We start from the raw sequence: 20,847 nt of genomic DNA on the forward strand, positions 1-20,847 counted from the left end.
CTATACATTCCTACAGTAAATGTACCTCTATTTTGAGATGGTCCCTTAAAAGAACCAGACGGTCGATTTTCATGAACCTTCGCATATAAACTAGAGTTGGTTTAAATTACATATGGTTAAAAAATAAAGAGTTTTGCTATTGTAGTTTTTTTGCCAAAAAACCCAAATCGGCCTCCTTAAATTGTTTTAAAAAAAACCATTAGATACATATGAAATCTTATGATGTCTTGGGTTTTGCATGCTTCTCTTCTTTACACTTTTTTATAATTCGGTCAAAATGTAACAAATAAAACTGACAAATAAAGCGGAACAGTCCCATAGTGAATATCTAAAACGAAAAAAAGAAATGTTCTTTAATATAAAGGAACAGTAGTGCAAGTCAATTAAATTAGCTGACAATATCTGTGGAATATGTGCGACAAGCTACAAAACTATAGAGAACTTGTCTTCAACTTAGTTTTGCAAGGATGACTTTGAACTCATTATTCAGTCATTGGAAGACTGGAATAGAATTCAGCAGTAATCTTTATCTTGGAAAACGACAGATTTCTATCAAAGTAAAACTTGGTATCTAAATACCCCATTGCCTGTAAGGTTTGCTTGCTTGTTAAGCAAAATTACTTCCTAACCTATTGTTTAATGCATAAATTAATGTCTTTGTTTTAATACATGAAAATGAAATGGAATGATAAATACCTGCTGAAGTAAATCCAAAACGGACGTTGCAGGGGACATCCCGCTTGATAAGTTGCAAAGCAACCAGCCATCCATACCAACGTAACTCAAAAATTTCCCATTCTGCAAATCAGTGATTAAGATAAATGAGATATAATCATCATCAATTCATACATTAACAGAAAATAACAAAACATGGCATTTAGGCAGTACATGTTAATATGAAGATATACAACCTGAAAACAGCCAGTCTTATACATGTACATCATGAAATAGATGCACTGTACAACATGAATTTTTTTTTAACAGTTATTTGCCAGTAACTGGTACAGGATTACTGGATAACTGTTTTATTAAGATATTATTTACTAGTAATGATGGACTCCAATTGTATACATGTACTTACCACAGCATCCTTGAAAACTGACTTGGCAACATCACTGGGAGAAAACAGTCCTACTGTATCTGATATGAGCAGTGTTTCCCTGGGCTAAGACAGAATTAATTATTAAAAATTATGTTGCTAGGAAGTCTGGATTTTTAAAAATAAATACATGTGCTCTTTAAATCTATGTTTAAAAATATACATAGAGAGAGAGTGAGAGAAGAAAGGAGAGAGAGATGCAACTTTCAACTCGTACAATAATTATATACAATCTGCATGTGGAAATTTATTTAAATCCTTGAAAGGTAGCAAACCCTATATTTGCACGCTGTATCTGTGGAAAAAAAATTAAATAGACAATAGAGTACCAACCTTAGATTTATTCTCCTCTGCTAGACCAGGAGTGTCTGTGTCAGGTGGAAATGCCATGGTAACATAAATATTGTATGGTTTTACCTGCAATAACAATGTATAGTGAAGTAGAGAATCATAGGGAAGTCTTATCTTCCAATTAACAATGAAGTATCTTTCATAGTGAACTAAGAGAGTAAGATTTCTTTTAAATATAATATCACTGTAAGAAGGTGAGTCTAGCTCATTGTACTACACTAGCAAATTCATCAAGTACCTCCATTTGAAGGGACTCTGCGAATCCCCTGAGAGCAAATTTTGAGGCTGAGTAGGCGGTGTAGCCAAACACGCCCACTTGTCCCGCCTGGGATGAGATGAAAACTATTCTTCCTCCATTGTTGTCCTTCATCCCTTTTAAGGCAGCCTTGGTGACATTGACACCTCCGAGAAAATTCAAATCCATCATGCGCTGAGATATAGATTAGATAATAGGTAAAATTTTGGAAACTATCAAAATAGACTTTAAGTTATCATATTTATCATTCTTTGATATAGACAAATTTAATATTAATAGTTTGTTGATTTATTAAATTTTGAAATAAATGTAATGGTGTGTATATGCATGAAATTCAAAAGATTAAATAAGCAATAACTTGTAAGATGCATTTAGACTGAATATCAATAAAATAAATGAGTTTTTTTTAAAAATAAAGACCTGAAATTGCTCAGATGAAGTGTCTTCAAAATTTCCAGCCACTGCACTGCCTGCATTGTTAATTAGAATTGTAACTGGTCCCAGATTGTTTTCAGCCTGTAAAATGAAAAAAAAAATAAATAAAGAATAATAAATGGACATAATCTATCAAAGGTATCATGATGCTAAATTGCTTAGTCAGCTTTATTCAAATCGGCTTTTTTTTTTTTCGAATAGTTCAATTACAAACTACCTAAATGTTTATATAGTATCACTCCAATTTACCTTTTTAACAGCTTCTTTAACCATTTCTGCACTTCTTGTTATGTCCACAGATGTTGAAAAAACCTTCTAGAAAAGTTGAACATATTTGTAAGTTAAACCAAGGATGGCAGTGTTAGAGAGCAATGTTGACAATATTGGTGCATTTTGCACAGTCCTGAATCTGACCAGGATTGTAGAACAACAATTTTGCAATGCAATATAAAATAGGACATCATAAAGTTATCACTGATGAAAGGATCCATATCATACAGAGTATAAAAAGAAAGACAGTGTATCATTTATATACGGTATTTGCATTAGAAACAGACAGGAAAAAAATAAATGTTACTTATTAATGGATGAATTTAAACTACCATAAAAGCATGTCATTTTGTAATCACTTGGATACTAATACAATTAGAAACGTGTTGTGACCCTTAGACATGAATGCCCCATCTAATGTGTACATATGAATTGCAATATTAAGGGGCGGACCTTCATTTTTTGCACAAGAAAAATAGGAAATAGTGAAGTCAAGGTAAAAAAGGGTCTGATCATTGTAAAATACATGTACCAGGTATGTCAATGTGGAATTGCTCTCAGTACTTTGCATCTTTGAAGAAAGATCAGAAAATTTTGAACAGTTCAATACATGTACATACTCTTGTATGAAGTTAGAAATCTTGAGTAGTTTCTTGAAAACTGAGATAAAAATGATATAGTGAGTTACTTTGAGCACCAGTGATAAACTAATGAAAATAATCATCAGTTCAGGTCTTTGTGAACAACTGCCTGAAAAGCATCCTTGGGATAAGATAGCCAGATACCATTAGAAATATAGACTTGTGGAGCAGGATGAAATGAAAACCGAAGACCTAAGGAACGAGAAACATGACAAACTTTTAGAGTATAACCAACAAGGACAGCAAAGATATGGAACAGAAAAGAAAAGCTAGCATAGAGTGTTAACATCAGACTTAAAGAAAGTTTGCAAAACCTGTGAAGAGGCAAAAACAATCACACAAGACAAAGGGAGATTGAAAGCCAATGGAGTCGTCATATGTCCTCCATGGGATGCAGTGAATTAAGCCAAGTATTTGCAAGTAAGTAAGTTTATCAATTAATTTGGCTTTTATCAATAATTATTGGGTCTCTGAAGTTGTCTACTTACAGGTAACTGGACTCACCTGAGCATCTTTATCTTTTATGTGACTTTCTATTTCTTCTTTTGCATCTTCTAGTTTTTTCTGTAAAATATAATATATATTTTGTAAATATCATGATACAGTAACATGGTTATAGTGATGTTCTGGGGACCTTTGAATTTACTTCACTATATGCATAATTTGATATATCTGTAAAATCAATTCCAATTAATGTTGGCCAAATGATTTCAATCCTCACTCCTATATAAATGTGATCAAATTGCTGTTTTATCATAACCATGATAACTTTGCCTTGATCACCAAATATTTAACGGATATCCATTGAATGTAAAAACATAATGCTTCAAAGCAAATTACTTCATTCCTGGCCATGATAGTGACATTAGCTCCATTTTTAACCGCCTCAATAGCAAGGGCTTTACCAATACCACTAGATCCACCTGTTACCTGAAAAAAAAAATTAATAAGCATCATATCATGAAAGGCCACACATAAACTCATGCGAATATCACGATTTCCTGATACACAGAATAATAAAAACATGCCATGATTTTATCAACTGATCAATCATGGTTACACTTTATCAAATTTATACAACAAACCTCCCTAGGCAAGATATTCGTAATGAAATGGAGAGACTGTAGAGAAAGATATATAGGTAATGACCATTCATAAACACTTCAAATCTTTCAAAAATTATCAACCACTTTATCGATGCTAATCTAAATCTTTAAGTATTTTGAATCCTTCTTCTTCCGATATGGAGTTGACCTCAATAATTGAGTGATTAATAATGATTCCAGTGGGTTTAACCAGGGACGTATATACTATGTTATATACATATCTCTGGTTTAACATTTGTAAAATTTGTTTAATAGCGAGCGCAGCTCGCCGGTGCGCAGCGCCGGCGAGCGAAGCGAGCTCTAAGAACCAGTGTGCACGGGAAAAAGAACGAGCTAAACCTACAGTTCATCAAACAAAATTTTTTGTCTACGTCCCATAATGCTCTCTAATGTTTTCACCCGTGGTGCTATGCCAAAAATGGCCGACTTTTAACTCGTAATTTACAGTGACTCAAAGTTTATAGACACGTTTTGAGTACCGCATATGCTATGGCGAGACTCAAAAGAGTTGTTACATGCTTCCATACCTCCGTATTGAGTCGAGAAACGTAAACAAAGACGAACAAAGTCATGGATGACGTCACAGTGCACTCGCGCTATATTTCCCGCGATAAATTTAGAGATGGATCAAACATCTGGCCCTGGGGCCATAAAACTTAGACGAGCTCACTTTTGATCTCAGTCTCACTTTTCCACTATATGTTTCTTTTGTAAAAGTGAGACCTAGATCAAAAGTAAGCTCATCTAAGTTTTATGGCCCCGGGGCCTGTAATGCGTGTACTAGCTATTCCAGAATAGACTGCGATACCTGCCTCATTGACGGATGATTTGTTTTTAATTTTTTTTAATATAGAGATTTTATGTATATATATATTAGCAAGTGCCATACTTTACTGTCATAACGATCCATTTTTAAGCTAATTGTGCATGCATGAGTAGGGAGGAAATAAACAATAGGACATTTTGAAATAAATAAAAAGGAATAAAATGAAAAAATAAACAGTTAAAAAATTATGTAGATATTGCATATAGTCAGACTATTAAATTTAAAAGTGGGAAATTACACACCTACAAACAGGTACCGGGCGCTCTCTCTCTCTCTCTCTGGCTCTCGCTCGCTCTCTCTCTCTCTCTCTCTCTCTCTGGGAAGGGGGTTGCGCTGTATGTATCATAACCATTAAAATTAGTACATTTGGCATACTTATTGTAGAGCAATACCCTCAAAAATTATTTGACGTTCGTTGATACCTAAATAAAACTATAAGTTGACAATGATGCAAGGTATGTGTAATTCTTGCTGCGCTCGCCATAACGTTAGCACCGTAAAACATATTACAGGATGCTTTCTCTTTTAAAAACTGTTAAAACTATTCACAAGTACAAGTTTGCTGTGTCGGAATAATGAAACTTACCAATACATGAGCTCCTTTTAGCTTTATTTCCTTTGCCGATAGAAGTTTTGATAATGCAAATAAAATTATTAAAATCAACAAAATTCCACAATAAATCAACATCTTTAACAGTAACTGAGTAAGTTCGGTCCGTCGCTTGAGTATACCGGACACACTATGACGACACTATTGTACAAACCCACGCGTAGAACAAGAAATTCCGAATGATAAGTTCTAAGTTTTAAAATATGTGTGTATTTCCTTAAAAGTTCACAGCTCTTTGGTACCCTTTTTAGTAGTGAATCAAAATATGCAGGGTGTTGAAACTACAGTCCACTGACTGCATGTACGGTTCTTATCTACATATTAGGATCCAGCGAGCGGCTGCGTGGATCGTTAGGGTGAATTTGGATGGTAAATTTGCATCGTTTTTAAAAGTTACGAATTTGAGCCGGTAACGTCTCTGCTTGCCCCAACATGAAATTATACACAATATATATCTTAGTATATAATACTTAGCTATATAAAATGATACTGAAAAGCGCTTAGAACTTCACCCACCCCTTTTCCGAAAAAAAAAATTGGAGCTGAAAATATATATAGGCGGGATGGGTGGGTAGCGGTTATCTGCACATTTCCTAGGTTGCAGATTCACCTGAATATCATTTATGACATGTTTACAACACTGTGCAATAGTTGTAAGGTTTTTGATTGTAATATCGTCACTACAGCTATACAAAAGGAATAGGTAATCTTCTATTCATTTTTTTTGGGGGGGGGGGGGGAGGGGTATCTTAAAGGTGATGTTAGTGGGGTTTTTTGCGCATGTTTTAATACAACATTTGTACTGTTTTCCTTAAATGATTGCCAACGATGTTCAAATTTCAAGGATTGATTTCGTACAGCATGTCACACCTGTGGTGTCCACACGCGGGTTTTTGGTTTTTATTCGGGAGACACGCGATCTACTCTTTAGACAGGGATAGTGACGTACATCGTACAGCCCCCTCCTCTGTCGCTGGTCTGTGATCACCAAATACACAGGTATAGTTTGATAAAAGTAAAAAAAAAAAAATAGATACTCATATTCAAAATAATTGCTTATGTTCTTTTTATCACTAAGAAAAAAAATATATTACGTAGTTTGAAAAAATTCTGGTATTTCAACGTTATTGCACTATAGTCAAATCTTATACATATTTTTAACAGTAAAAAAAAATAGAAGCACTTACAAAGAGAATTTTAATTTGCGATTTATAAAATTTACTATTGCATTTTCTATAAAATCACAATATTAAATAAAAATATGCTTGAGATCCTGTTGGAAAGTTTCAGGTTCATCTGTCACAAAAATAAATGCTAGAAATATAAATACAAAATTCACAATACAACAAATTTTGTATTTACCACAATAGAATCAAATTTCACAATTTTAGATAGTATTTCTCATTATTTGAACAGTTTCAGGACCGCGCCATTATGCGAGCACTCGGTGTGACCGTACTGGTGTTGGCTGTGGCCTGCCTCTGGTCCCCCCGGACCGATGCTCGGAGCTATTCCTCCTACTGGAAATCCCCCCGCCGAACGGACTATGTTCTGGACCATAAATTTTACAATTATCTGGGTACTTTGATTTATCCAAAGTTTATTTACAATTCCTTGATAGTTTACCCATAATTTCATATATATCAACGAATCTGTATTGAAAAGTTTAATTGACAGTCGATATATGGACAACTTACCGGTATACAGTTAATGATCCTTGAGCTCTTACTCTTGAGAGATAATAAAAATTCAAAAGAGTATATTTACTTTATCAATTTTTATAAGACACAATTTCCTTAGTTTAAAAAAATCCAACTGGTGCGTGTTTTAAAAAAAGGATTAAAACTGCGGAAAGACAAGGGATAAGAAGGAATGCAGAGAAAAGTTTTTTTCATGTTGGAAAGGATGAAACATATATTGGGTACGTTTATCACAATCTAATTGTCTACGTTTTTTTTCAGAGCGGGTAACTAGAGCCCCTTTCACAGAGTTAAGGAAAGCTCAACTAATCCTGACAAGCTATCGAGAAGCCAACAAATACAGCGCCAACGGTGATGCAAATGACGCCGCCAGAATCTTTTTCAGTTTGAAGCCTCGTAGCATCACATTTGTGAGTCATTTTTCATAGTTGAGCGCGAAATTTGGTTAAATCAATGGGTTTTAATTATTCTTTTAAAGACTTTTTGTTCTAAATAATATTCAGAAAGTTCAGAACGGATCGACAATTCCAATGTATACTGTATACATATTTTTTGAAATTCACGGTATGTCTTACGTAAAACCAAACTATAAGATACCAATTTACAAGATTTTTCCTTGGATCTTTCATATCATAGTATGTCTCCAATATGCGCTTGACTAGCTGCAGGTCTGTAGCTCCCGGTCTGAAAAAAAAATCGGATGGACGACCTGGGACCCATGCAGCTATAGCGTTTGACTGTTTTTTGTGGAACTTTTAAAAAAGTTTTATGATGTAAAGGATTTTCTAAAATCACGATTTATTACTTAGAGTACAGTCGGATATGGAAGATGTGGATTCGGGGGCTGCCGGACTAGACGCTACAGACGAAGGAACCGTTACAGAACTTCCAGGTCATACTATCGAACGAATGGTTACAAGAGACGTTACAGGAGAAGCCGCGGAAAATTTACGTATAGAGCAAAAAAGTATGGTAAAAAAATAGTCAGAAAACTTCTTAGAGGGTCCGCAAAACGAAAATCGAAGGGGAAATCCAGCGTAAAGGAAAGTAAATCCAAAAGACCATCCTATAGAAAGTCGGCGAAAGGTAAGAAATGGAGGGGATCCGGAAAAGGAAAGAGTCAGAGAGGTTCCAAAAGAATGAGGGGACGGAAGGGATCGAAAGGGAAATTGTGGAGATCAAACGGTTACAAAAGATTATGGGGACGTTGGGGGAGCAGGAGAGGGTCGCGGAGGGGAAGTTACGTCAGAAGGTACCGACCGAGGCGACGGGGATCCCTCACGGCCCGCGGACGTGTGGGGATATATGACGTAGTACTGATGACGAGCCCCAGTAAGGCCCAGATTGTATTCATACCCCGACGCTCTGTTTACTCTTACAACAGGGAACTGAGGATCAAACGCACCTTCACCTTCAAAACAAACACTTTCTGGCAACGGATATTGTATAGGTTTTGAAACAAGTAAACTTTGATTGAAAACGATGAACGTGTAATTAAACATGCAATAAAAACCAGATAACAACGACAAAAGAGTTTTGTTTTCAGTTTGTCAGCATTGTTTCGGCTATTTATCAATAATTGTTGCACGACCCTAGAACACAATTTTAAATAAAAGCACTCTTTGATGGTTTAATTGTCTGCGCCAGGGGTATATCTTTTAAGGAACAGCACTAACTCCAATCAACTTCAATATATTTGAAAGGTGATTATGCTACTGTTAATTTTAAAGTAGGCTATATTAATTTTGATGACTTCCGAGCCCAAGTAGAGAACATTTAGGGACCCCCTCTCTTTTTACGCCTTTTGTAAATCTACCTTTACCTTAAAAAATGAATACTAGTAATCAACACCTAGCTGGCCCTTCAAAATTTTTATTACAGACACGTTCGATATATATTTCATTCAATTAAAATGTACATAAAGTCCATACCCCCCCCCCCCCCATTATTTAGATTCAACTTATAGTCTGACAAGGGTGTTCGATAGAATTGTACATACTGGGCGTGGTTTGCAATGATGGGAGTACGTGTAGGCTTGTAGGTTTTTTATTTACGAGGGGCCTCCAGAGGCTTCTAATTTTTTTTTATTTAAAAAAAGAGTAAAACGAACAAACATCATGAAAAAGGGCAATTAATTACGGGTTTCTAGTCAAATCTCTTGTCTCTATTAAGGTGAAATTAAAATGTTGATACTTTGTCAACGTACTTAAGTTTATTTATTAGTTAATCTTAACAAAAAAGGAGTTTTACAATTTAAAAAAATTCAATAATTGCACAGTTCTAACATTTTATAACAGTGATAAGACGTTCTCTCATCAACATTGAAATCGCAATGTGTTTGAAACCTCTATGTTCGTTGATTGATTTTTTAAAAGTAAAAACCATACAAATTAAACCCTTTAAAGGCTTTCTAAGTAAGAGAAGTCGGCGATTACACTAAAATAGAGCTATAGTTCTTAAAACAGAATGATATATTTAAACATTGAGGAACATTTTTCTTAACCACAAATTACATTTCTTGAACTCTTGCATAAAATATCTAAAAAGACAGCCGACTTCTTGAATACGGACATCACTAGCATAGCTATAAAAAAATCACAGTTACTAGCTAGGATACGTATATGCAATCAAGACAGTTTTTATAAGATATTGCACTTCAATTTCCGTGGATTAATTGCAACTAATCAGATAAAAATTCTTAAAATTGGCATTTTAAATAATTTTTCTCATAAAACAAACACAGTCCGGAAACATCTGTATAAGACATTCATTTCATCTGGTGCTAATTCACACTCCGTAATCCACCCCCTTTGGATCCGCCACTGCATGTTTAAAACTTTAAAAATAGCTATTGAATGCAAATCCCCAGTGGTTTAACTTTTGTTTATTTACTGTTTATGCAAGTTCCCAGGTAGTCTAGTGGTTAGGATTCCGCGCTCTCACCGCGGCGGCCGGGGTTCGATTCCCCGTCTGGGAAGGATTTTTTTCTGTTTCTATTGCGTTGCAGTTTATTTTATTGATAAAATACAGAAAAAAAAGAATCATAAAATTTTCCTACTTAAAACACTTCTCCATATCCAGATACTTGTATTATGAATGTTATACCAGCCACACAGTATCGACAAAAACCCTTACTGTACTCCATAGAGTTTGTCACATCGTAACACCAACATAACAATTAAGTGGAGAGAATATATTATCATGCATTACTCGTATGTTGAAAATTGATGTTCAAAACAACAAAGTAAATTACATTTCTCTTCGGATATAAGCTGAAGTAAGAGAGTTTACGAACATCTCTTTGTAATAGTTTCATTCAGATTAGACTTTGGACGAAAACATTTTAGCAACAACTCCAAAAAAATTCTGTCAGTGGCAAAATAAATACATGTATAAACAAAATGTCATAGCAACCATATTTGATACACATTTTTTATATACCTCAATGATATTTTAATATGATCATGACTTACTTTTTTGAGTATAAGTGATATAAATTTATGGATACATTTTGTACTTTAAGAATAAAATCTTCATGTATCTAATGGCACATGTACATCTTCTTTTAATACTGTACCATTTGCCTGAGATACATGTATACACTGTTACATGTCGCGTGTTCAGTAATACATTTTACAATTTATTTTGATAATACGGATTAACATGTATCGTGTAACAAAATAACTGCTAAACATGCAGCGCAATAAATATAGTACTGTGTCGTTCTAAAATTATCTCGGCCAATTACTACCGGAAAACAAGTATGCTATTTGATCATATTTACAGACAAACTCGCACGAGCACGTGGTTAATGACTACAAAAATAAACCGAGTTGCTTTCCGTAGATTTTTTATCTGAGGGTATCATAGGTAATGTTGTGACATTCGAGTGAACGTTTCTGCAGTTGCTATGCAGTCATTGACCAATCTAGAAACCCAAGAGAAATCGTACTCAGACATAGAAGAATGGATGATAAAACCAAGGTCCAAGATCGTACTGGATTGGGACAATACGCTGAAAGTGTACCGGAAATCTGACAAAAGATTGTCGTCACGGGTGGCGAGAGATCGCCTGCTCCACTGGAAGAAGAATCTATCGTGTGAACTTTTCATTATCAGCGCAATCAGACCGACTCGAATGAATCTGGAAACCATATTGATGGAAGTCGAGAGGTTAAATCTTACGGATGTCTTTACGTGCCATAACGATGAGATTGTGTTAGTTTCCGGCAAGTATGCTAGGAAGGGATCGGTCATTATTTGTGGTTACGACAAGGCAGAAACGTTTGTAGAATTGTGCTCGCATGCAAATGATGAAGATGAGCATGACATTATTTTCTTTGATGATGAGTTTGTTAACATCTACAATTTTCGTGCCATAGTTCCAGGGAGTCAGTGTTATCTTATTAGCTGATGTGAAGCTAAACTATGCTACTTTTGTAGACTACGCTTTTTTCGGCTTTATAGTATCCAACAGGCCTAATTAATCTTTTAAAATGTCACCCCCATATTTGTTCAGTCACTCAGGGTATTGTTTAATGAGATTTGCTTTTATTTTATCACAGTTATGATTGATGTTTTTAAGTTTTAATATATTATGATAGTAATTTGTCTATACAACTTCCTGCTTTTATTTTATGAAGCAGAGGCTAATTAACTCGGAGGTACAGATTAATACTAGATGTGTACATGTTTTCCTCCTCTTTTGCTTTTCTTTGGTGTTCATCGTTGGAATGTGCAGGTTATTTTACGTTTCGATTTTTTATTTTTTATTTTCAATATCTTCTGATTGAATTTAATGCTTTGTTTGTCATATACATATTTTAAACTATATATAGAAATTGATTTCTTATCATGCATGCACCAGTATATTAAAACTGTGATAACATTTTAAAAAATATATTTTTTTTTCAATATCGATACACTCAAAATTTAATATACTTATTTATACGTACATGTACTAAATATAATTATAATTATGTATATACATTATAGATATCTTATTGTCATTATTATATTTTTTTTAAATAAATTTACTATATTTGACTGTCGTTGTTGCGAAATTTGATTCACATGAATATCAATAAAACAATAGTTGACTCTCGTGCATTCTGCAATATTCAGCAACAACTGTATAATTCACTGAATACATAATATGCGATTCTTTTTTTTTTAACTCAAGATATATTATCAATACAGTGTTCTAAACAAAATAATGATGACACATTAGAGTTTAGACAAAATCGCAATTCGAACTGGTTTGATAAATACCGGTACAATTTATATTTTTTAATACTGGATACATATAATTGTTCCTTGAAAGTTTAACCCGTTAAAGTACATACATGTATGATAATATATTATATTACGGTAAAATGCAAACCATCGCGAAATGAATAATATATATAGTAAAAATTCTTTAATTATGCTCCAGAACCCTTAATTTCAATTAATGCGCAATGACAAAGAGCGAAAAAGGTCAGGAAATTGTCATATTTTATATTATACATGTATATGAATAAACTGTGTAGACACAGAATTTAAATGAAAATTTTAATGAAAGATTTTTAAAAGGTAAAGTTATTACTAAATGTGATGCAAACTTGTTCATGGTAAATGTTGTAGAAAGAAAAAATGCTTCAGAAAAAGTATAATGTAACTTTATAAAAAGCAACACATAAAATTAAAATTAGGGAACTTTTTTTATATAAATTACTCTCTCTCTCTCTCTCTCTCTCTCTCTCTCTCTCTCTCTCTCTCTCTCTCTCTCTCTCTCTCTCTCATGCTTTTATTCGGGAGAAACCCCCGTGTGCACAATAATTCCAGAGAAACTCCCGTGGCAATCAAATTCCAGAATTAAACGTATAAATAGTTCTTTCTCAGTATCTGAATGTGACAATACATGTTACTTAAATCGCATTAGTGATAAAATACAATCGTCATTTCATAATATATATGCGTATTTATATTTACGTCCGAACTTACGTCTACCTATGAGTGAACGTAAAATTTTGGCTTAACTTTAGTCGGACGTAAAGATGCGCAATATGATATATTCGAACTAGTCCCGTATTTACACCGGCGCAGCGCTTAGTCTGGACGTACGACTCTTTATGAAACGAGCCCCAGGTGTAGTGTCAAATTTACACAAACTTGACCTAATTTCTATTGTTATCTCATCGAAATGTTACAGGTATACAATATTTTCAAAAATCTAGAACGCCAAGATGAGGTAAGAATTTGAGCCAGTTAATGTTTAGTAATTTATTGTATGCAGTCATTCATAGTTTGTAAAGTATGTAAAAAGTGCAACTTCCTGCATTTGATCATGGTTAATGGGCCGCCACGCCCACCCGTTTAATGCATACTGTAGTAAACATTTACAATATATACAGTGCAGACTTGTACACAATGGTCAGCGAAAAGTCAGTACAACCAACTTTTGGGTCGAAGGAGAACGTGCGACTCATTAAAAAAAATGTTAAAGAAAAATATCAAAATTAGGAAATGCACTAAAATTTAATCGTGTGTCTACAGTAAGAAATGGTTCCCACCCCAATCCGATTTGGAGAAGGGCGTGAATGGGCTTCACATCAATGACGTCACACCCGACACTGTGGCCACGTCATCACGTTTCTCCTCTCCCCCTGGTCCCAAAACAGAGGCCCTGGTACCGCCCATCTATCATTCATCCACGTATAAACTGCAATCCGTCGATGATTATCTCAAGATCCTGGAGGAGGTTTGCATTTTACATATTACACTGCTATCAATTTTTGCGACTGATCATTTCACCTTTTGAAAATCCACAAATCTCTAATCCCAAAATTAAGAAGGAATTGTTAAAACATTTAATGTACAAGTAGTAGTATCATTTAATTGAACACAGGGTGGATACATTTACTCGAGGTTGGGTAACTTCACGAACGATTCCGTCTGCGCCGTCATTAACAGCTTAGAAGGTGGAAAGGGGAGCCTGGTGTTCAGTACCGGAATGGCGGCCATATCTACGGCCTTGTTATGTTTTCTGAAAAGTGGTGATCATATAGCAAGTATATATAATCAAAGCTTGTATTTCTTACGTACGCAGACACCTCTATAATTTTTCTTTGTTTGTTTGATGTTAAACGTCTCTTTGGGGTTTTTTTCTATGAGGAGCTTTCTCAGTTGAACAATCTGATTACAATCAGCCGTTCTGATATGCTACCGCTCTCGGTAGCGTATCAGAACGGCTGATTTTGATAAAAACAATTGTAATGCAATGTAGACACCAGTTAAAGTTCTCCCATAAAACACTGAGGTGAAAGTATAATTATATTAACATTGGGAACATATAATATAAACATTTGCTGCGAAATATTGGCGATATTTTATGATTTATCAATAGGACGTTTAAAAACTAATCTAAAAGCCTTACATTGAATTTTAAAGACGGAACTTTAAACAGTAATGTTAAGATTGTAGGGTATTGATGATGTTAATTCACTGGAAAAAAATAGTCATGCGAGCTTATTGCTTCCTTCAAATCAAATACTTGAATTAATGTTTTAAAAATAAACCTGTGAGAAATTTTAAAATCAAATTACCATAACATACATGTACATTGAAATCACTTTTCTATTTGCCTGTGCATGTATCTGTGTATCGACCGCAAAAGAGGTGAATAAACGTGATTTACCTGGAAGCACCTTTAGAATTTACACCTTTTTATCAGGTGGTAAACAACCCTTGTTACAGCGGGACTTACGACATAGTGGTGAACATCCTGCCACGGTATGGAATCGAACACACCTTTGTCACCACCGGGTGTCCAGTGGAAGAGTATAGAAAACACATCAAACCTAACACTAGGGTAAAACCTTCAGTTTAAACCTTTGTTCCTTTTTTTTGGCATTTAGAACCATTTTAACAAGGCCTTGGACTTTCAGTAAACCGTAACAATCTATTTCTTGCATCAAATCAAGTTCAAAATGAAGCTTGTTTTAAGCGAAATATACACGACTGCGAAGTCATAAGCCAGACAAATATTGATTTCATAGAACCATGGCTGAATGGCCAGCAATGGAATAGACATGACTACGCCACAATGCTGTTTGTCACAACTACCCAAGTCAAAGCTTTTGATAAAAAAGTTTTGGTTTTTTTTTGCAACAAATAAAAGTTTACTTAAATATTAATGAACTCATTTTGTAAATGGATGAAATTTGAATATTTTGGATGATTTTTATCAAATGATGTATTTTTTACTCCCCGCTTCATAACAGATGTTGTATGGCGAGACTCCCTGTAATCCAAACATGGCCATCCTTGACCTGGAAGAGTTCGGTAAACTTGGGAGATCACTGGACAATGTTCTGACCATAGTGGACAGTACTTTTGCCAGTCCCTACCTACAACCCGTCATCAAACACGGAATCGATATATCAATGCATAGTTGGTACGTTCTTGTATTGTATTAGCTTATTTAAGTTAATATTACAAAAAGAACCTATTAAGAAACACACTTTTCATATATCGATTGGTTTATATGTACTGGTTGCCATTGCAGTACCAAATACCTGGGAGGCCACAGTGACCTTGTGGCTGGTTGTCTGACCTTTGCATCCGTGGATCTCTGGAAAACCATGATTCACTATCAAACCACTCTGGGGACTTCAATGGTTGGTCTTTCTTGCAAAATTATAAACTCACCACAAGGGCATCCTTATGCACTGTACTTGTAAACGTTTTCACTGTATTGTACGTACGAGATGGAATCTATTTTCACTGAACATGAACTTACTTATTGAACCTCTTTTCCCCGTTTGTCGTAGGACCTGAACAAGTTTTACCCTGCATGTGGCCTCTGTCTCTGGCCATGTTCTCAGTCTCATCCTAAACGTACCCCTGCTTGAAATGTTCTTCTAAATGTGAACTTTTCTGTCCCCTTTATTCTTTTAGTGCATTGCGGAACCCACCTTAAACCTATCTCTCGCTATTTTGTTATTCTTCTACATCATACAATATTTTTTTATGTGAAAACAAACTTTATATTAGTTTTAATTTTAATGAATTTTACAGTCTCCCCACGATGCAAGTCTTCTCCTTCGCGGAATTAAAACTCTGCCAATACGTATGGAGAAACACAGTTCGAATGCGCAAAAAGTGGCCGAGTTCTTGGAAAAGCATCCTAAGGTACAAGTCAACAGTACTGTCTTAATATCATAGCACACATCTGTCCATTTCAGAAGTTTTTGCTCTGTCACACTGGGAAGTTAAAGTGTGGATGATCATGCACTATGAATTCTTGTCTAATTTAAAGATGCAATACATGTATATCGCGTTATGATGAACTGTTGCAGGTTCAAAAGGTGATGTATCCCGGTCTCCCGTCCCACCCCCAGCACCAGATCGCTAGGAAACAGATGAAGATGTTCAGTGGCATGATCGCCGCGGAGATCAGGGGCGGTGTCCAAGGAGGCAAGATCCTAGTAGAGGTATGTGTCGTTTCTAATCATCAACATATGGTGTACTAGCTTTGATGAATCCCAATCTTATTCATGGAGTTCTTCTCATTGTCTCTTCCTATGTATAAAGTACCCACGTTGTATATTTTATTTGACGAATTGAAATATATTTGAAAGGACATTAGGACTATTATTATTCATCGAATAGACCCTCAGCCCCTTTGCTGCAAAAAGCACTCTGCACAAATATAAAACTTAAGTTATATATAAAGAATCTTCATCTGGTCTTCCCAATCTTTTAGTCATCACTTGGTAATCCCTTTATTTTAATTTCTTAATACCAATTTTAATTACTTAATCTGTAACAGAATGTGCGACTTGTTCAACTGGCTGTCTCGCTAGGAGGAGTGGAAAGTCTCATCGAACACCCAGCGACGATGACGCATGGTCCCATGTTGATGACGTCAGAAGACAGGTTGAGTGGGGGTATAACCGACGGACTCGTTAGAATAAGGTGCTGTTTGATATTTAGTAACTTCATCATAAAATTAAATTCTTTGCAGCATATCAAATTTAAAAAATTGCTGTCTTCTCTTCTAATAGCATTGGTATTGAGGATCCTGATGACCTCATCAAGGACTTGCAGCAAGCGCTGGACAAAATTCCAGAAAACGTCATCGGTTAAGAACCGAACTATTTTAGTTATCATCTATTCAATCATCTGGCAGAACTAAATTAGAATAATACCCTATATAAACTAAACTGTCTTTGTCTTAATTAATCACACATCAAAGAAAAAACAACAGGAAATTATATACTACCTGTATATATACGTATGTGTTTTAATCAATCTTCAATGGCGATTGGGGCACACAGTGCCTTACTTCCGGTAAATTGCAGCAAGGCTCAGGGTAAACAAACTTGAACCTTTTCTCGCCAAGCAGACGGATACTAAAGGCATAAAATTGGCGAGGATTTAAAGAAAAATAGTTGAACAAGGGAGCTCTGATCTCACGAATTTTAACGGCGTTCAAGCGAAAAGTATCAACACAAAAAGAGCAAAAAAATCCGAAATTGTTTGTTTAATTATGATTAAGTGCAACAAATGGATACAATGTTAACTAATATATTGTTAATCATCTGAAGGTTTGAATTTCTTAAGCAGGACTTCATTGGGGTTTTTTTTTGGCATTAGCAAGCAAGAGGCCCATGGGCCACATCTGTGACAACTCGGTTTGAGAAAAAATTATAAATATAAAATTCTGGGTTTCGTTTTTGATTAGTTGAAAGTGTGATAATGTGTAAAAGGTGATACACATGTAAATGATTAACTGTCTGGAAATCTAGTTCAATTACCAGTACATTATTCAAAAAGAAGATTATTCAAGGAAGAAGGCTCCCACTATAGTCTTTCCTTCCTAAACATATAACTTTCAGCAAACCAGGGTAAACGTTGTAGAACTGAAAGTACAGTGATAAAGGAAAAAAGTTAACATGGTGAAGAATAGTTTTTCACATATTATGATGTAAATCCTGCAAGTATATAAAAATAAACTCTCTTTTCAAATTCAATTAACCAAATACATCCCTTCATTATGAAAATAAGAGTTAAAGTGTACAAACATTAAAACATTACATAATAAAAAAAATCAGCATTAGGGTATGTGTAAAAATTAAATAATGGAATATGACAGTTGCTTTGCAGTTCATGTCCTAAATAAATTGAATATTAATGAAAACTGATGAGTTTTTAGATGAACTGAGTCACTCGGGTGACCTACTGTCAATGGTCTTCGTTTTGACTGTGCGTTGCAGGTCGTCTGTCAACAGTTTTTCATTTTAAAAATTTCTTCTTGAAAACGTTTAGACCAATTGTTACAATTTTTTGGTTTGAAGCATTTCTAGGATAAGAAGAATATATATTGTGAAATTTGTGACCATACCATCTCCAGGGCTTCATGGGCAGAGCCAAATAAACAAAACAAAAAGTCAAATTTTTAAAAAATCTCCTTCTCTAAATCAACAGATGTTGTAAAAAAACCAACTAAATGCATGGTTCTGATGCTTATGAAGCCTTCTACCAAAATTGTGAAATTCATGGCCCCTGGGTCAGGGTATTCATGCCCTATGGCAGGACTAATATGGGCATATAAAGATATTAATGTACACTGTCTTGTAAAATCTTCTTCTCTACCCTTATAATTGATTGAGATAAACTGAATGCCATCGTCGCAAACCACGGTTTTGAGTCACGGTGATGATGGAGAGAATCGATGTGAATAACACGTGGGTGGTCACCGATGATGGCTGAGTGGGGAGATAAACTGAATGCATGAATATTATGATTATGAAGCCCACTATCTAAATTGTAAAATTCTTGGCTCATGCGTCAGGTGTTCAGGCCCTAAGGTGGGGCCAATATGGCCATATAGTGACAGTGAATTGAACTCTGTTTCTAGTATTAGTATTTCTTCTGTGCTTTCACAGTCATCATGCATAATTGTTATTATGTACACAATGTCTTATTATTGTCAAATTCGCTGCCCATGGTGCAGTATTGTTATTTTATCTTTCTTTAGGACTGTTAATATTTTCAAAAATCTAAAACGCGAAGATGAGGTAAGAATTTGAGTTAGTTGATATTTAGTGTATGCAGTCATCAATGTTTGTAGAGTATGTAAAAAGTGGAACTTCCTGCAGCTGATCATAGTTAATGGGTCGTCATGCCCACCCGTTTAATGCATACTGTGGTAAACATTTACAATATATACATTTCAGACTTGTGTACACAATGGTCAGCGAAAAAACAGTACAAACAGCTGTTGGATCGAAGGAGAAAGTGCGATTCAGATTTTGGATTTGTTTTCAAATTGTTTATACGTGCATATGCATTGGTAACACAGCAATTCACTGATATTCATATCGTATTACTCTTTTACTATTTTTCTATACCAAATATCTAGTCATGCAAGATTATTATGTTGAAATGCAAGATAGTTATGTCGACATGCAACATAACTATGGTGACATGCAAGAAAATTGCAATCAAATAAAAATTATCAAAAATCTCAATTATCGATCACATGTTACATTCAAGATGCTAGATGCTTTTTATTTATTTATGTCGACATGCAACTTATTTAAGTTAACATGCAACTTGCTACTTATTTATATCGACATGCAACATAGTTATGTTGACATGCGAGATAAATATGTTGACATGCTACTTAGTTATGTTCACATGTGAGATAAATATGTTTACATGCAAATTAAAAGTTGCATCGAAACATAACTAAGTTTCAAGTTGAAATAAATATGTTGCATGTCAACATATTTATCTTGCATATTAACATAACTAAGTTGCAGGTCGACATGAATAAGTTGCATGTAAACATAAATAAGTTGCATGTCAACATGAACAAGTTGCATGTCGACATATCTATCTTGCATGTTAACATCACTAAGTTGTATGTTGACATAAATAAGTTGCATGTCAACATATTTATCTTGCATGTCGACATAAATAAGTAGCATCTAGTATCCTGGATGTCACATGTGGGCGTTATATGAGATTTTTTGAGATTTTTTATAATTCTTATTTGATTGCAATTTTCTTGCATGTCAACATAGTTATGTTGCATGTTGACATAACTATCTTGCATGTTAACATAATTATTTTGCATGACTATATATTTGGTATAGAAAAAAATAACTTTCACACAAGGGGCAGAGGTGTGCCACCATACTATCGAGAAAGCATAAAATTGAAGTATTATCCCAAATGACGAACTAACAGGTAGTGTTAAAGAGAAAATTCAAGGATAAGATCATAAAATTTAATCATGTCCTCTACCTGTTTGTCTACAGTAAGAAATGGTTTCCTCCCCAATCCGATGTGGAGAAGAGCGTGAATGGTCTTCACATCAGTGACGTCACACCCGACACTGTGGCCACGTCATCACGTTTCTCCTCTCCCCCTGGTCCCAAAACAGGGGCCCTGGTACCGCCAATCTATCATTCATTCACGTACAAAATGAAATCTTAGGGTGATTATCTCAAGATTCTAGAGGAGGTTTGCAATTCACATACACAACAGCTTCTAGTATT

At 34.8% G+C, this 20,847-nt stretch overlaps 3 protein-coding genes and 1 non-coding gene across 7 annotated transcripts; 3 read left to right on the forward strand and 1 right to left on the reverse strand.

The window, feature by feature from the left end:
• Window positions 1-182: 182 nt before the first annotated feature.
• LOC128188878 (3-ketodihydrosphingosine reductase-like) lies at window positions 183-5,734 on the reverse strand. Its single transcript, XM_052860185.1, has 10 exons — window positions 5,571-5,734; window positions 3,893-3,982; window positions 3,557-3,616; window positions 2,391-2,456; window positions 2,127-2,222; window positions 1,689-1,880; window positions 1,433-1,516; window positions 1,082-1,165; window positions 697-798; window positions 183-328 (listed from the first exon to the last, which is right to left on the reverse strand). The coding sequence occupies exons 1-10, from the start codon at window positions 5,670-5,672 to the stop codon at window positions 218-220; spliced, it is 987 nt and encodes a 328-aa protein (XP_052716145.1). The 5' UTR covers window positions 5,673-5,734; the 3' UTR covers window positions 183-217.
• Window positions 5,735-6,464: 730 nt separating this feature from the next.
• LOC128190107 (uncharacterized) lies at window positions 6,465-8,830 on the forward strand. 3 transcript variants are annotated; one of them, XM_052862017.1, is made up of 4 exons: window positions 6,465-6,593; window positions 7,011-7,173; window positions 7,556-7,704; window positions 8,104-8,830. In XM_052862017.1, the coding sequence occupies exons 2-4, from the start codon at window positions 7,029-7,031 to the stop codon at window positions 8,749-8,751; spliced, it is 942 nt and encodes a 313-aa protein (XP_052717977.1). In that variant the 5' UTR covers window positions 6,465-6,593; window positions 7,011-7,028; the 3' UTR covers window positions 8,752-8,830. The 3 variants fall into 3 exon arrangements, with proteins under 3 accessions (XP_052717977.1, XP_052717976.1, XP_052717978.1); XM_052862016.1 differs by having other exon boundaries at window positions 6,525-6,609; XM_052862018.1 differs by lacking the exon at window positions 6,465-6,593 and adding an exon at window positions 6,599-6,707.
• A 1,369-nt stretch (window positions 8,831-10,199) lies between these two features.
• On the forward strand, window positions 10,200-10,271 carry Trnae-cuc (transfer RNA glutamic acid (anticodon CUC)). The gene has a single exon. It is a non-coding gene; the product is annotated as a tRNA-Glu (tRNA).
• Window positions 10,272-13,384: 3,113 nt separating this feature from the next.
• On the forward strand, window positions 13,385-17,502 carry LOC128190106 (L-methionine gamma-lyase-like). Of its 2 annotated transcripts, none has more exons than XM_052862013.1 (10): window positions 13,385-13,487; window positions 13,832-14,036; window positions 14,184-14,342; window positions 15,009-15,146; window positions 15,559-15,731; window positions 15,843-15,954; window positions 16,355-16,468; window positions 16,636-16,770; window positions 17,109-17,254; window positions 17,344-17,502. In XM_052862013.1, the coding sequence occupies exons 1-10, from the start codon at window positions 13,408-13,410 to the stop codon at window positions 17,423-17,425; spliced, it is 1,344 nt and encodes a 447-aa protein (XP_052717973.1). In that variant the 5' UTR covers window positions 13,385-13,407; the 3' UTR covers window positions 17,426-17,502. The 2 variants fall into 2 exon arrangements, with proteins under 2 accessions (XP_052717973.1, XP_052717975.1); XM_052862015.1 differs by having other exon boundaries at window positions 13,389-13,526.
• The last annotated feature ends 3,345 nt before the right edge of the window (window positions 17,503-20,847 follow it).

The sequence above is a fragment of the Crassostrea angulata genome, chromosome 6, assembly GCF_025612915.1.
Source record: "Crassostrea angulata isolate pt1a10 chromosome 6, ASM2561291v2, whole genome shotgun sequence".
Classification (NCBI taxonomy): domain Eukaryota; kingdom Metazoa; phylum Mollusca; class Bivalvia; order Ostreida; family Ostreidae; genus Magallana; species Magallana angulata.